Below are 14157 nucleotides of genomic sequence, written 5' to 3'. Positions count from 1 at the left end.
CTTGATTCATTCACTGCAATGTTTAGTAAGAACGCTCCAGGAGTCCACAACTACGAGATTCTAATGGTTGTGGAGGTTGGCAAAATTAGAACAATTTAGAACAATTTAGTATTAAGTTAGGTTGAATATCTGGACCACCCACAGTGGTGAGCTGACAATGTTGGGTCAGCATCCAGGAAGCAAACCAGTGAAGAAATAATTTGACATGACACATTTCTTAGAGACACGCAGAGCATCTGCATGGGTTGAAATGATATATTTATTGAACAGCGTAATAACTGATAACAGTGGCCAGTAAAGATTTACCTGAGGATAGTGATTGTAAAGGAGTCCAGCATCAGCAGTTGAGCCTATTATGGACGAGAACAAAAACAGAAAACACAACAAAAATAGAATTTTGAGCAACCAAGAAAGCTAGAAATAGGGAAACAAAGACAACAGATGAGAAAGATGGGAGAATTGTGGAAATTCTACCTGGTTCAAAGATTCTAGTAATAGAGATGATTAGTAATTTGGTAAACCATTGACATGCTGATGAGAATTGTTAACACAGCCTAATCACAGTAACCAGCCCCTACACTTGAACAGGGCCTCGTATTTCAAGAAACAAGAACAGACAACCATCTATGACTTGGTACATAGGACACTTCTCTTACAAAAATGATCATTTGACCTGCAGCATTGAGGTGGTCGGTAGATCAAACAGTGCACAGTGTCATTGATAAAAACGGTTCTGGATTGTGCGAGAAACCATTCAACTCTATATATGGCAAGGTTGGAGGTGGCATTGAGAGCAGTGGCTAGGTACTAGTGGACAGAGCATTGCCCAATCTGATGCTCTCATTTAAATATTTTTTTCCCCTGGCACAACCAGTAGAGCTTTCTCAGTTGTCATCTGCTAAATTGAGTTTAGCAGCACACCGAGAACATCAATGCCAGTTCCCCAGGGAGAGAGAGAGGTGGGCATGAGGCTTTTTTAGATTAGGGTGACTTCAAGACCAGTTTTCCACTCCAAGTCTGGTCCTCTGTGGAGTGGTGTTGCCCAATGACATTCTTTGACCCTCTTTCGGTTGGTTCCGAAAAAGAGCAGAAAACTAAGCTGATTTTGTATGTGCTCAGTCACAGATCTCAAATCCTACATCGTCACCCATTCCATCCAGAGTGCACGATAGTCTTGCTGCAGTTCACAGCACCTTTATCAGCAACACGTGGTGAAAATCCCCTGCCCAGTTTTGGCAGATTACTACATTCTGTTTGGTTCCTTTTTAGATCACATGACCAATTCTTGCATTTGGATTTCCTCCTGCAAAAGCATTTTTTTCCCAGCATGCATACAAAAATCATCAGGTTTATCAAGAGTTAAACAATGAAAACAGCTTAACTTATAAAGGCTTAAAGCTGCAATATGTAACTTTTTGGGCAACCTGACCAAATTCACATAGAAATGTGAGTTATAGATCCGTCTTTAGCATTAAAAGCAAGTCTAAGAAGCAGTAGATCTGTTCTATATGCACCATTTCTATGCTTTCCGTTAAATTTAGTTTTTGCATCTTTTACTTTCGGTTTTGTACACCAGCTTCAAAACAGCTGAAAATACAATATTTTTGGTTATTGAAAATATAGTTAACTGATGGTACAATGATATGCTACACTATACATTGCTTTGTCACAAACTGAAATTTGGCAAACTATTCAAATTTTAGCAACCAGGGAATGGCAAAGCAATTTCTGCATATTGCACCTTTAATGTAAATGGCATGACAGTGACCTTAATGTCTTAAGAGTGTTCAGATTCAACGCCAGTAAACAATTCTACACTAAGTGTATAACTGACTCATCGCTTGGACAGATAACATTCATTTCTACCGGTAATCATTTTTTTGTTGGCTAATGATTGCTTGCGGAAAACAGTGATTAATTTGGCTAGACTAATGGATAATCTACATTGGCTAAACACAGAACAATAACAGTTAAAATATGGACTAAAATAATCACAGCATACACTAATCTAATGTATGAGTGCTGTGTATATGGCTCTGTTCCATCACTTAAAATAAATAAATACATAACCAAGGAAATACGCAAAACAATAAAATCAATTTAAAACACATGGCTAAGACATAATATTCTGTATATTATTGTGAAACCCATACACATGTATGGACACTGGTTCTAGAACGATACGAAATATAAACATAAGAACAAAAAGGATGACCAATGATAGTCCTCTTAATTGTAGAAAGACAGCAAAGGTGCTAGACAGTTAGACACATGAAGGCTTTACAGCGTAATGGCTGTGATGAGCTACTATGACCCCAGCAAGCCAGCAAGAAGAACAACATTCATTCTTTCCTGTGTTTTTTTTCTGCAACCTCAGCCGTGAGGTTAGCTCACCCTAGAAGCCATGCACATTGCCTGCCGGTTCACCCTTTACTCCCTGTGAAGCGAGGGAGATTGCCCATGACCCTCCAGCATATGCACCAAGCCCAATTGTGGACTCAGGCCTAGCATCCCCACTGAACACTGCAGAAACGTTAGCCTCCTGCCATCCCTTCCTCCTCACTCCTTCTTCCCGTCCACCACCTTTTCCTTCTCGTCCCCAGTCACAGACTTCCAGTAGCGATGACAGGCCAGCTCCAGTAGTTCTAGCCCTCCTATCAGCTTCTGCTGGCCGAAGTAGACACCCATCATCACTAAAAAGTACAGACGGAGCGGGGCCCAGAGCCAGAGGCCTGCGAAGGACAAGGCTATGAAAGAGCTCCAGTAGAACAGAGATGCTGCCTTGATCAGAGCCACACGGAGCTCCGTCTTACAAGGGGGAACGCGGCACATACCCTCCCTGTCGAAGCCCCGGGGCTCAGCGGCGTAGAAGTCCCTCAGGCGGACCTCCTTCTCTGCCCAGCGCTCCTGAGTCCAGGCCTGCAGGGCAGAAGGGGATGTGGGCAGGGCGGAGGCCTCGTAGCGGCGCACATGGAAGTGGATCTCCCGGGGGAACTGCCCTAGGATCAGGTGGCGCTCCGTCTGAGGGATGTTCTTGGGGTAGGCCACGGTGATGTCATGGACGGCATCCAGGTTGTCTCCTGTAAAAGGAGGGGAGGTATGCATGACCGACGTGCATCTTTATTTTAACTGTAGGGTTTGTGTGGATGCTGATGCAGAAGATCCATATCCTTGAGTCAAATGTAACTAACTAAGTATATTGAGGACATGCTTGCTTCCCACACTGAGCACTATATCATTCCTGTCTCTTAAATATGCCTGCAGCCCCACTCCCATACCACACAATGAGCAGGGACCTGAGTGAAATATCAGCCTGGGAGGATGACACGACACCTGCCAGCCCTGAGCTCCCACCGACTCCCTACTGTACTGTATGAGAGTCAGAGGATATAAATAGGCCAGGGGCACAGCGCACTCAGACAAAGACCACCTAGATAACATGTCAATCACCAGAGGTGAGGGAACAGGGCTAAGTCCGATGACATCACTGTGGTTCAGAACACCTGCTTGGTGAGTTAGTGCCCAGCTAAGCGCCGCAGGCGGCGGTATTTAAGACTGATGGAAGGCTGCCAGGATTAGCTCACAGGCCAATATGAGATGCCTCGGGGTGCTGTAATGTGTCACAGTGTTGATGAAGTACTAGTCTGAGATTCCTAAAGAAAAACAGGTAACACTGATGTGGCTTGTTATAATTCCTTCACGCTTGAGTCATTTGACATAGGCTAACTGTTGTCATAACAAGCGATGACAGATGACTACAATACAAACAGCCAGTAAAACACCCTTGGTTTCACTTTACTGCATGTTACAGCAAAATGGGTCAAAAATTACAGTAAATATAGAAAAAGTTAACCCCTGACCTTTGCGGAGAGTGTCCACGATGAAGGTGAATCCAGTGGTGCGGGGGTGCAGCACATACTCAAACTTAGGCAGGCCGTTCTTTTCCGCAAAGTCATCACTTCTTGCTCTAGTGTAGTCTGCAGGAGAGAGAGAAAAACAGAAAATGAGAAGTAGGCTCAATAATATTGTCAGCATCTAGGATAATTGACTGTAATACGTTACATTTCTTGGATAGGGTTTAGCACACTGTAAGAGTGAGAGAACATTGATGTATGGTATATGACCACCCATTATGTAGTTTTGTTGCTTGTCGTGATGTGTGTTTTGTCCTATATTTTTGTATTTATTTATGTATATTTTTAATCCCAGCCCCTGTCCCCGCAAGAGGCCTTTTGCCAGGCCATCATTGTAAATAAGAATTTGTTCTTAACCGACTTGCCAAGTTAGGGGCTAAATGGTTAAATGAATAAAAAAATGTCCTTACTAGATATGAATAAAATATAATTTCATAAGCTGATTTCATCAAAAGATATGACACTGGCCTAGGGGGAGCACTACACCTATAGATCCCTAGATATCTTCTCAGGGACAAAGACATCTCTGATCTAGAAGGGGTCACATAAAAGCAAACCCTGATCCAAATCCTATCACCAGCCCTCCAGGACAGTAGGGGAAGTGGAGGAACCATTACTAAAACGATTAGTAAATTGTCATATCTGGTCCAACTGATTCTAGGGGCAGTATTTCATTTCATCGACGATGCATATAATTGACAGCTTTGGACAGAAAACACTGACGTTTCCAAAACTGCAAAGATATTGTCTGTGAGTGCAACATTTTCCGGTCAATTTCTCAACCAAACGTGAAGAACAAACGGAGCTATTTCGCCTACAAAAATAATATTTTGGGAAAAAAGGAACATTTGCTATCTAACTGGGAGTCTCCTGAGTGAAAACATCCGAAGTTCTTCAAAGGTAAATGATTTAATTTGATTGCTTTTCTTATTTTCGTGAAAATGTTGCCTGCTGCTAGCAAGGCATAATGCTATGCTATGATAAACTTACACAAATGCTTGTCTAGCGTTGGCTGTAAAGCATATTTTGAAAATCTGAGATGACAGTGTGATTAACAAAAGGCTAAGCTGTGTCTCAATATATTTCATGTGTGATTTTCATGAATAGGAAGATTTTCTAGGGATATTTATGTCCGCTGTGTTATGCTAATTAGTTTGAGGCGATGATTACGCTCCCGGCTCCGGGTTTGAGAGTCGCAAGAAGTTTTAAGAGGATTGTATACACATACACAGATCACACATACATCCTCAGGGAGTTCTAAAACCGATGTAAACAAGCTTGGGGATGAGAGATGGAAGAGGTTGGTTGATGCAGGGTACTATTGTTGATGTCCTAACCAAACCATTGCCCTGGTTGGCTAAGTGACTGTTGTCACTGAAAGCTGTTACCGGTGAGGTCAGTGCCCTCAGGGAAGAGGAGGAGCTGCAGGGGCTCTCTGATGTCACAGAAGTACTCTAGCATGTTCTCCATGTGGCTGCGGTCCTCCTCCCACCGACGCTTGATGAAGATGAAGCAGGCCACCTGCATGGCCCAGCCTGACGCAAATTAACCAGATTAATGCCACTCTTTAATCCAAAGCAATTTACAGTCGTGTGTATACATTTTCTTTTCACTGTGTAACTCATGCTGAGGTGTATGTGTGTTGCCTACACCCACCGAAGCCTGGCACAACTTTGAGGGCGGCCTTGAGGCAGATTTTCTCCAGTCGCAGGTAGCTGTACCTCAGCAGGCAACACCACAGGAACATCCAGTCCAGACGCGTCCGGTGGTTCATGATGATCACACTGCGCTCCCCTGGGATGAAGCCATCACCCGTGATTACCACCTTCACCCCAAACACCAGCTCCAGCAGGGCCTGCACAGGGATAGGGAGGGAAACGGGGGAGGGAGGGGAGGTACGTAGGAACAGGAAGACTCATTTCATTTGGTTCCAAAACACAGACACCAAGAATAGTACAAACAAACCAAAAAGTCAGTGAGAGGTCAAAGAATATCAAGACAATAGATCAAAGAATGTTAGGTCAAAACCAAAAAGGCGAAACAGTTAACCACAGTGGTCAAACAAAGGTGATAAGAGACATAAGTGGATGCAGACATAAGGAACACCGAGAGACAGACAAGGGGTAAGATGACTCACCACGGGCAGGGTGAGCCAGGTGGCAACGATACGGTCTGTGATCCAGCGGTACCAGGAGGGTGACAGCAGCATTAGAGGTAGCACAGGGCCCAGCATGAAGATGCTGCCAAAGAAACTGCCCAGAAACAGGGTCACCACAAAGTACAGCCCACGCACAGACACCGCCATACCTGGGAAGGAGAGAGATTACTTAATATTTATATTTCGACTCTCCTTATGCATCAGTGAAGACAACTTGTTAGTTCACTACAGTATTAAACTGATCATGAAGGAGATAAGTAGGATAAACACTTCCAGAGATGGCTAATCAATTCTGCCGAATTCCTATGTTGATGTAGAACTGCAAGTTGGGCATAATGAGGAAGGATTGGATTAATCATGAACCAGCCTAATGTAAGACAAAATGGAGTTATGTCCTCATCAATAGCAAACCCTCATGTTCTGTGGATCTTCCTACATTTCCACAAAAACAGTGGAAAAACCAAGGCAGACATTCCTATTGTGGAATGTAAATAGGGGTCGGAGCCAGGGGTTTCTTACTGCTAAAATGCTGTGATCAGGGAACTGGATTTTATGCAGCTCGCCGACAACCTCATCTTAGACCTGAATATTTCACATTTTCACTGAATAGCCTAAATATAAAGAAGAAGTTTCAGGTCTGTGAGAGCCAGAAATCTTGCTTGTTTGTAGGTGACCAAATAATTATTTTCCACCATAATTTGCAAATAAATTAATTAAAAATCCTACAATGTGATTTTTTGGATTTTTTTTTCTCATTTTGTCTGTCATAGTTGAAGTGTACCTATGATGAAAATTACAGGCCTCTCATCTTTTTAAGTGGGACAACTTGTACGATTGGTGGCTGACTAAATACTTTTTTGCCCCACTGTATATACTGTTACACTGGCAATACTAAAGTGCCTATAAGAACATCCAATAGTCAAAGGTTAATGAAATACAAATGGTATACAGGGAAATAGTCCTATAATTCCTATAATAACTACAACCTAAAACTTCTTACCTGGGAATATTGAAGACTCATGTTAAAAGGAACCACCAGCATTCATATGTTCTCATGTTCTGAGCAAGGAACTTAAACGTTAGCTTTCTTACATGACACATATTGCACTTTTGCTTTCTTCTCCAACACTTTGTTTTTGCATTATTTAAACCAAATTGAACATGTTTAATTTATTTGAGGCAAAATTGATTTTATGTATTGTATTAAAGTTAAAATAAGTGTTCATTCAGTATTGTTTTAATTGTCATTATTACAAAAAATAAATGAAAATAAATATATATATATATATATATATATATATATATATATATATATATATATATATATATATTTTTTTTTTTTTTTAATTGTCCGATTAATTGCTATCGGCTTTTTTGGTCCTCCAATAATCGGTATCGGCGTTGAAAAATCAGTCGGTCAACCTCTACAAACAATAGTACGCAAGTATAAAGTACCCAAGTTTAAACACCATGGGACCACACAGCCTTCATAACCTTCAGGAAGGAGACATTCTGCCTCCTAGAGATGAATGTACATTGGTGTGAAAAGTGCAAATCAATCCCAGAACAACAGCAAAGGACCTAGTGAAGATGCTGGAAGAAACAGGTACAAAATGATCTATATCCAGAGTAAAACAAGTCCTATATCAACATAACCTGAAAGGCCACTCAGCAAGGAAGAAGCCACTGCTCCAAAACCACCATAAAAAAGCCAGACTATGGTTTGTAACTGCACATGGGGAAAAATATTGTACTTTCTGAAGAAATGTCCTCTGGTCTGATGAAACAAAAATAGAAATGTTTGGCCATAATGACCATCGTTATGTTTGGAAGAAGAAGGGGGAGGCTTGCAAGCCGAAGAACACCAGCCCAACCGTGAAGCACGGGGGTGGCAGCATCATGTTGTGGGGATGCTTTGCTGCAGGAGGGACTGGTGCACTTTATAAAATAGATGGCATCATGAGGATGGAAAATGATGTGGATATATTAAAGCAACATCTCAAGACATCAGCCAGGAAGTTAAAACTTGGTCGCAAATGGGTCTTCCAAATGGACAATGACCCCAAGCACACTTCCAAAGTTGTGGCAAAATGGCTTAAGGACAACAAAGTCAAGGTATTGGAGTGGCCATTACAAAGCCCTGACCTCAATCCCATAGAAAATTTGTGGGCAGAACTGAAAAAGCGTGTGCGAGCAAGGAGGCCAACAAACCTGACTCAGTTACACCAGCTCTGTCATGAACAATGGGCCAAAATTCACCAAACTTATTGTGAGAAGCTTGTGGAAGGCAACCCGAAACGTTTGACCCAAGTTAAACAATTTAAAGGTAATGATACAAAATACTAATTGAGTGTATGTAAACTTCTGACCCACTGGGAATGTGATGAAAGAAATAAAAGCTGAAATAAATCATTCTTTCTACTATTATTCTGACATCTTCTTAAAATAAAGTGGTGATCCTAACTGACCTAAAACAGGGCATTTTTACTAGGATTAAATTTCAGGAATTCTGAAAAACTGAGTTTAAATGTATTTGGCGAAGGTGTATGTAAACTTCCGACTTCAACTGTAACTGGCCTACCTGGTTAAATAAAGTTGGAAAAAAATATATATAAATTTTGTTGGCATTTACACATGTCCCCATTACCAGTAAAACCCCATTTCTTTCACTTATGTGTCAAATAACACTGACCAATCAGGACCTGAATATGACTGTACATCACATAATAATGTAACGCATTCATACATTCTTTACGTAGCTATTACACATTGATTACACTATCACTCGTATTTCATATATGTCACAACTATTCATCGATACACATGCTATGACGCTGGTAGCACCTACAGCGCTGGTCATAAATAGCAGCTAGCTAGCTCATGGATGCAAACAATGTTCTTCCCCCAAAATGACAATGTTACAGTAGCTAGGTGTCACCATCTAAAATAACCATAATCTATTAGACCGTTCTTATTTGATTAATGGTGGTCGGAACCATCCATGTGAAGCTAGCCAAAATAAGGAATAGCCACAATAGTGGACTTAGCGATTAGCCTTCAGAATAAATATGTAATTGACAGTGATGCAAAGGAATACAAATAGTAGAATTATGCCATAATTGAATACATCATGCAAAACGATGTTGGAATGTTATATATATAAAAAAAAACAAGACAATTCATTAATTTGACAAAGATCTGTTGAAATCACACTGGATGTATTATACTTTAGAATTGCATTGGGGGTATACTTATTTCACTGTACAGCCTTACCTACGGATTGTGGATAAATGACATGGGGTATCAGTCGACTCAGTGACACCCAAAGAACATTAGCATCGTCGATCTTATGGTGGGACTCTAAAAAACCGAATTGAGCCATATACAGTGCCTTGCGAAAGTATTCGGCCCCCTTGAACTTTGCGACCTTTTGCCACATTTCAGGCTTCAAACATAAAGATATAAAACTATTTTTTTGTGAAGAATCAACAACAAGTGGGACACAATCATGAAGTGGAACGACATTTATTGGATATTTCAAACTTTTTTAACAAATCAAAAACTGAAAAATTGGACGTGCAAAATTATTCAGCCCCCTTAAGTTAATACTTTGTAGCGCCACCTTTTGCTGCGATTACAGCTGTAAGTCGCTTGGGGTATGTCTCTATCAGTTTTGCACATCGAGAGACTGACATTTTTTCCCATTCCACCTTGCAAAACAGCTCGAGCTCAGTGAGGTTGGATGGAGAGCATTTGTGAACAGCAGTTTTCAGTTCTTTCCACAGATTCTCGATTGGATTCAGGTCTGGACTTTGACTTGGCCATTCTAACACCTGGATATGTTTATTTTTGAACCATTCCATTGTAGATTTTGCTTTATGTTTTGGATCATTGTCTTGTTGGAAGACAAATCTCCGTCCCAGTCTCAGGTCTTTTGGAGACTCCATCAGGTTTTCTTCCAGAATGGTCCTGTATTTGGCTCCATCCATCTTCCCATCAATTTTAACCATCTTCCCTGTCCCTGCTGAAGAAAAAAAAGTTCAATTTTGGTTTCATCTGACCAGAGCACCTTCTTCCACATGTTTGGCGTGTCTCCCAGGTGGCTTGTGGCAAACTTTAAACGACACTTTTTATGGATATCTTTAAGAAATGGCTTTCTTCTTGCCACTCTTCCATAAAGGCCAGATTTGTGCAATATACGACTGATTATTGTCCTATGGACAGTCTCCCACCTCAGCTGTAGATCTCTGCAGTTCATCCAGAGTGATCATGGGCCTCTTGGCTGCATCTCTGATCAGTCTTCTCCTTGTATGAGCTGAAAGTTTAGAGGGACGGCCAGGTCTTGGTAGATTTGCAGTGGTCTGATACTCCTTCCATTTCAATATTATCGCTTGCACAGTGCTCCTTGGGATGTTTAAAGCTTGGGAAATCTTTTTGTATCCAAATCCGGCTTTAAACTTCTTCACAACAGTATCTCGGACCTGCCTGGTGTGTTCCTTGTTCTTCATGATGCTCTCTGCGCTTTTAACGGACCTCTGAGACTATCACAGTGCAGGTGCATTTATACGGAGACTTGATTACACACAGGTGGATTGTATTTATCATCATTAGTCATTTAGGTCAACATTGGATCATTCAGAGATCCTCACTGAACTTCTGGAGAGAGTTTGCTGCACTGAAAGTAAAGGGGTTGAATAATTTTGCACGCCCAATTTTCAGTTTTTGATTTGTTAAAAAAGTTTGAAATATTCAATAAATGTCGTTCCACTTCATGATTGTGTCCCACTTGTTGTTGATTCTTCAAACAAATACAGTTTTATATCTTTATGTTTGAAGCCTGAAATGTGGCAAAAGGTCGCAAAGTTCAAGGGGGCCGAATACTTTCGCAAGGCACTGTATGTCAACCTATGTCCCGCGATAAGAGCTACAATACTAATATTGGCATAAACGCTTCAGTTCTCTGGGTGTCACAGAGTAGACTGATACCCCATTTCATTGCTTTATATTCCAACCTTGTTTAACATTATCTAGTCTAAATATTGGCTTGCACATGCTAATTTCAGCACACACATTCTTCTATAATGTTATTTGAAGTGTCAAATTAAAAGCTTATTTAACGTGTCAAATAGTGTTATTGTCAAATAGTGTTATTTGACACGCAAAGACCCAAACGGCATTCCATAGTATGTTGTGAAGCTAATAGCAGTAACGTTATTACTGTGCAACTCCGGTAGGGCAACATCTAAAAAATAGCGCACTTGTTAGTGTGTACCGGTGCTCAACCAGTCGTGAAGGCCAACATCACCCACGACAGAACGGTTAACTGTCAAGGGCAATCAATTCCATTATCTTGGTGTTAATGGATTTCGCCTTTGAGTTGTCTCGCTGAAATGTTCTTACTCTTTCAAATGACTGCTTGATCCACACAGCAGCTCCCCTCTGCTGTTTCCTGAAGTCCATGATCATCTCCTTTGTTTTGTTGACACCACACTCCGAGTGCCCTCATCTCCCTGTAGGCTGTCTCGTTGTTGTTGGTGATCAAGCCCACTGCAGTTGTGTCGTCTGCAAACTTGAAGATTGAGTTGGAGGCATGCATGGCCACGCAGTCATGGGTAAACAGGGAGTACAGGAGAGGGCTGAGCACACACACTTGTAGGGCCCCAGTGTTGAGGGTCAGTGAAGTGGAGATGTTGTTTCCTACCTTCACCACCTCGGCGGCCAGTCAGAAAGTCCAGGAAAATGCCAAAACTTTTAATTTAGTAAATCGACACCCCCCCTCCCCTTTTGTTTTTACACTGCTGCTACTCGCTGTTTATTATCCATTCATAGTCACGTTACCTTACATGTACAAATTACCTCGACTAACCTGTACCCCCACACATTGACACGGTACCACTACCCGCTGTATATAGCCTCATGATTGTTATTTATTGTGTAACTTTTTTTATTTAGTATTTATTTTCTTAACTGCATTGTTGGTTAAGGGCTTGTAAGTAAGCATTTTACACTATACACCTGTTGTATTCAGCACATGTGACAAATACAATTTTATTTGAAACTCAAGAGGTGGGACAAACTTTCCCAGAACTGTTAGTGTCAGCTACTGGCCTAAGAATTGGGATGGAGGCTACGTATGCTATGCATGTGCTTTGGATAAAAATATAAGCCTATCCTAAGGAAATAAAGAAATTATCATTACACAATCAGTAGGAAAGAAACTAAAATGTAGAGCAAAATGAAGCTTTTTAATATGGCTTTATTTATGCAGCTAGTCTTTATTGCTCGGTCTTGTTGACTTGGTGAAGGGAGTTCTGCTCGACCAAGCAGGTGTTTCACCTGTGGGTTCATGCTCCTCCACCTCAATTACCGCTGTTATTGCACAAGTCTCCCAGTCCCAACCCCCCTCTTGTCATTACCACCATGCATAGCAACAGCATGACACAGCAGCTCTCACGGCAGCAGCACGCAAAGTGGATGATAGACTGGTGCACTAACAACTCAGGTGTGTGTCATACAAAGCCAGGATGGGGTTTAAGAGTTGTTTTTTAACATGAAGCGTGGCAGAGGTGAGGAACACCCTGGCTCAGCACAATTACACCTCCCCTGTTACTGCTCTCTCCCACAACTTACTCCCAACAGACACGCTGAAGAGCACACACAGGAAGTGGGGAGGACACACCTTTAGGGTCCTCAGAGGATGAGAGGTGAAAAGTGGAGTATTTCTGTCTGCACCACTTGGGTCTAAGGCACTGCATCTCAATGGTAGAGGAGTCACTAGAGACACCCTGGTTTGAATCAAGGCTGTAACACAACCAGCTGTGATTGGGAGTCCCATAGGGCGGCGCACAATTGGCCCAGCGTCGTCCGGGTTTGGCCAGTGTCCGCAGTCATTGTAAATAAGAATTTGTTCTGACTTGCCTAGTTAAATAAAGGCTGCGTCCCTGCCCAGTCATGTGAAATCCATAGATTAGGGTATAATTACATTTATTTCAAATCGACTGATTTGTTTATACGAACTGTAATTCAGCAACAACAAAAATTACACACCCAGTAGCTCTCCTGGAGATATTATGCTGTAACAGACTAACCAAAAAAAGTCTTATTATTTTATAATATTTATCCATTCAGTATAATATCCCCCATTCAGTGATGCAGGTATCAAATGTCTATACTTCGAAGCAAGGTAGCTAAGCGGGAGGGCTCGAGACTGACTTTTTCCAGTGCCAAGTAACACATGAAAGAAGTCAGGTATTTCATTTAGCATGTTCAGGGAATGCACAAAGGACATTGGTCAAAATAGGATCCTGATACCTTGAGAGATGAATTTGCCTGCATGGTTTCTGTACATATTGGCCTAGGCTATTTTATACATAATTTACCACCAGAGGAAGTGGGAACTCAAAACACATTAGCTAGATTGCAAACTCTGAATATAATATTGTTGCTGTATAGCCATGGAATTGATCTAACAGTAAACTGTAATGTTCTGCAAAAGCATCCCTTTTGTAGGCCAATACAGGCTATTTGTGGTATTCATCGCAAATGCCCTCTGGGCTCCTTTGGCGCTTCACCTCAATTACATTCTCTGTGGTGCTATTTCCTCTATACTGACAGTTAAAAAATAATTGTTATACTCACATAAAGCAGAGACTCAACTCCAACAGTTTTAAAAACTGTTGCTCACTGTCAGTATGCATGCTTTACTCAGTGTACAAGAGGGGGGAGCAGGAGTGAAGCGAAAAAGGGACAAGGCATACACTTTCATTGCAGGAAATGACTTGCCTAGTTAAATAAAAATACAAATTCTGCACATTACTGTTGACAAATGTTTTTTAACCCCCAAAATCAGCAGGAACATTGTGTCACCTAATCACCGATGTCAGCAAAATTGTATTGGTAAGAGGAAGGCAACGTCAGTAATTTTTGGTTTATTGTCCCAGCTCTAGTTCAGTGTTTTTCCTATATTGTTTTCAGCAGCTGTGGCAAACTTAGCGTGGGGCACGGCTTTAGAGGTCGCAGAGAGAAAATGTTGCCGTTTTGAATTGACATTTTCTGCAATTCTACATGTTTTGACATGGGGCGAAA

The 14157-nt window shown here is 41.4% G+C and overlaps 1 protein-coding gene across 1 annotated transcript in view; it reads right to left on the bottom strand.

Moving 5' to 3' along the window:
• Positions 1 to 213: 213 nt before the first annotated feature.
• The window catches only part of lclat1 (lysocardiolipin acyltransferase 1), a 35236-nt gene continuing 21292 nt past the window's right edge, over positions 214 to 14157 (bottom strand). Inside the window, exons 2-6 of the mRNA XM_021574120.2 lie at positions 6052 to 6221; positions 5571 to 5769; positions 5303 to 5449; positions 3861 to 3977; positions 214 to 3080 (exon numbers count right to left, since the gene is read on the bottom strand). Of these exons, the coding sequence (XP_021429795.1) occupies positions 2560 to 3080; positions 3861 to 3977; positions 5303 to 5449; positions 5571 to 5769; positions 6052 to 6219 (1152 nt within the window). The 5' untranslated portion in view covers positions 6220 to 6221 and the 3' untranslated portion in view covers positions 214 to 2559. The remainder of the gene's footprint in view (positions 3081 to 3860; positions 3978 to 5302; positions 5450 to 5570; positions 5770 to 6051; positions 6222 to 14157) is intronic.

The sequence above is a fragment of the Oncorhynchus mykiss genome, chromosome 19 (assembly GCF_013265735.2).
Source record: "Oncorhynchus mykiss isolate Arlee chromosome 19, USDA_OmykA_1.1, whole genome shotgun sequence".
NCBI classification, from domain to species: Eukaryota; Metazoa; Chordata; class Actinopteri; order Salmoniformes; family Salmonidae; genus Oncorhynchus; species Oncorhynchus mykiss.
The sequence above is the reverse complement of the archived record's forward strand: the minus strand, read 5'-3'. Positions and strand labels throughout refer to the sequence as shown.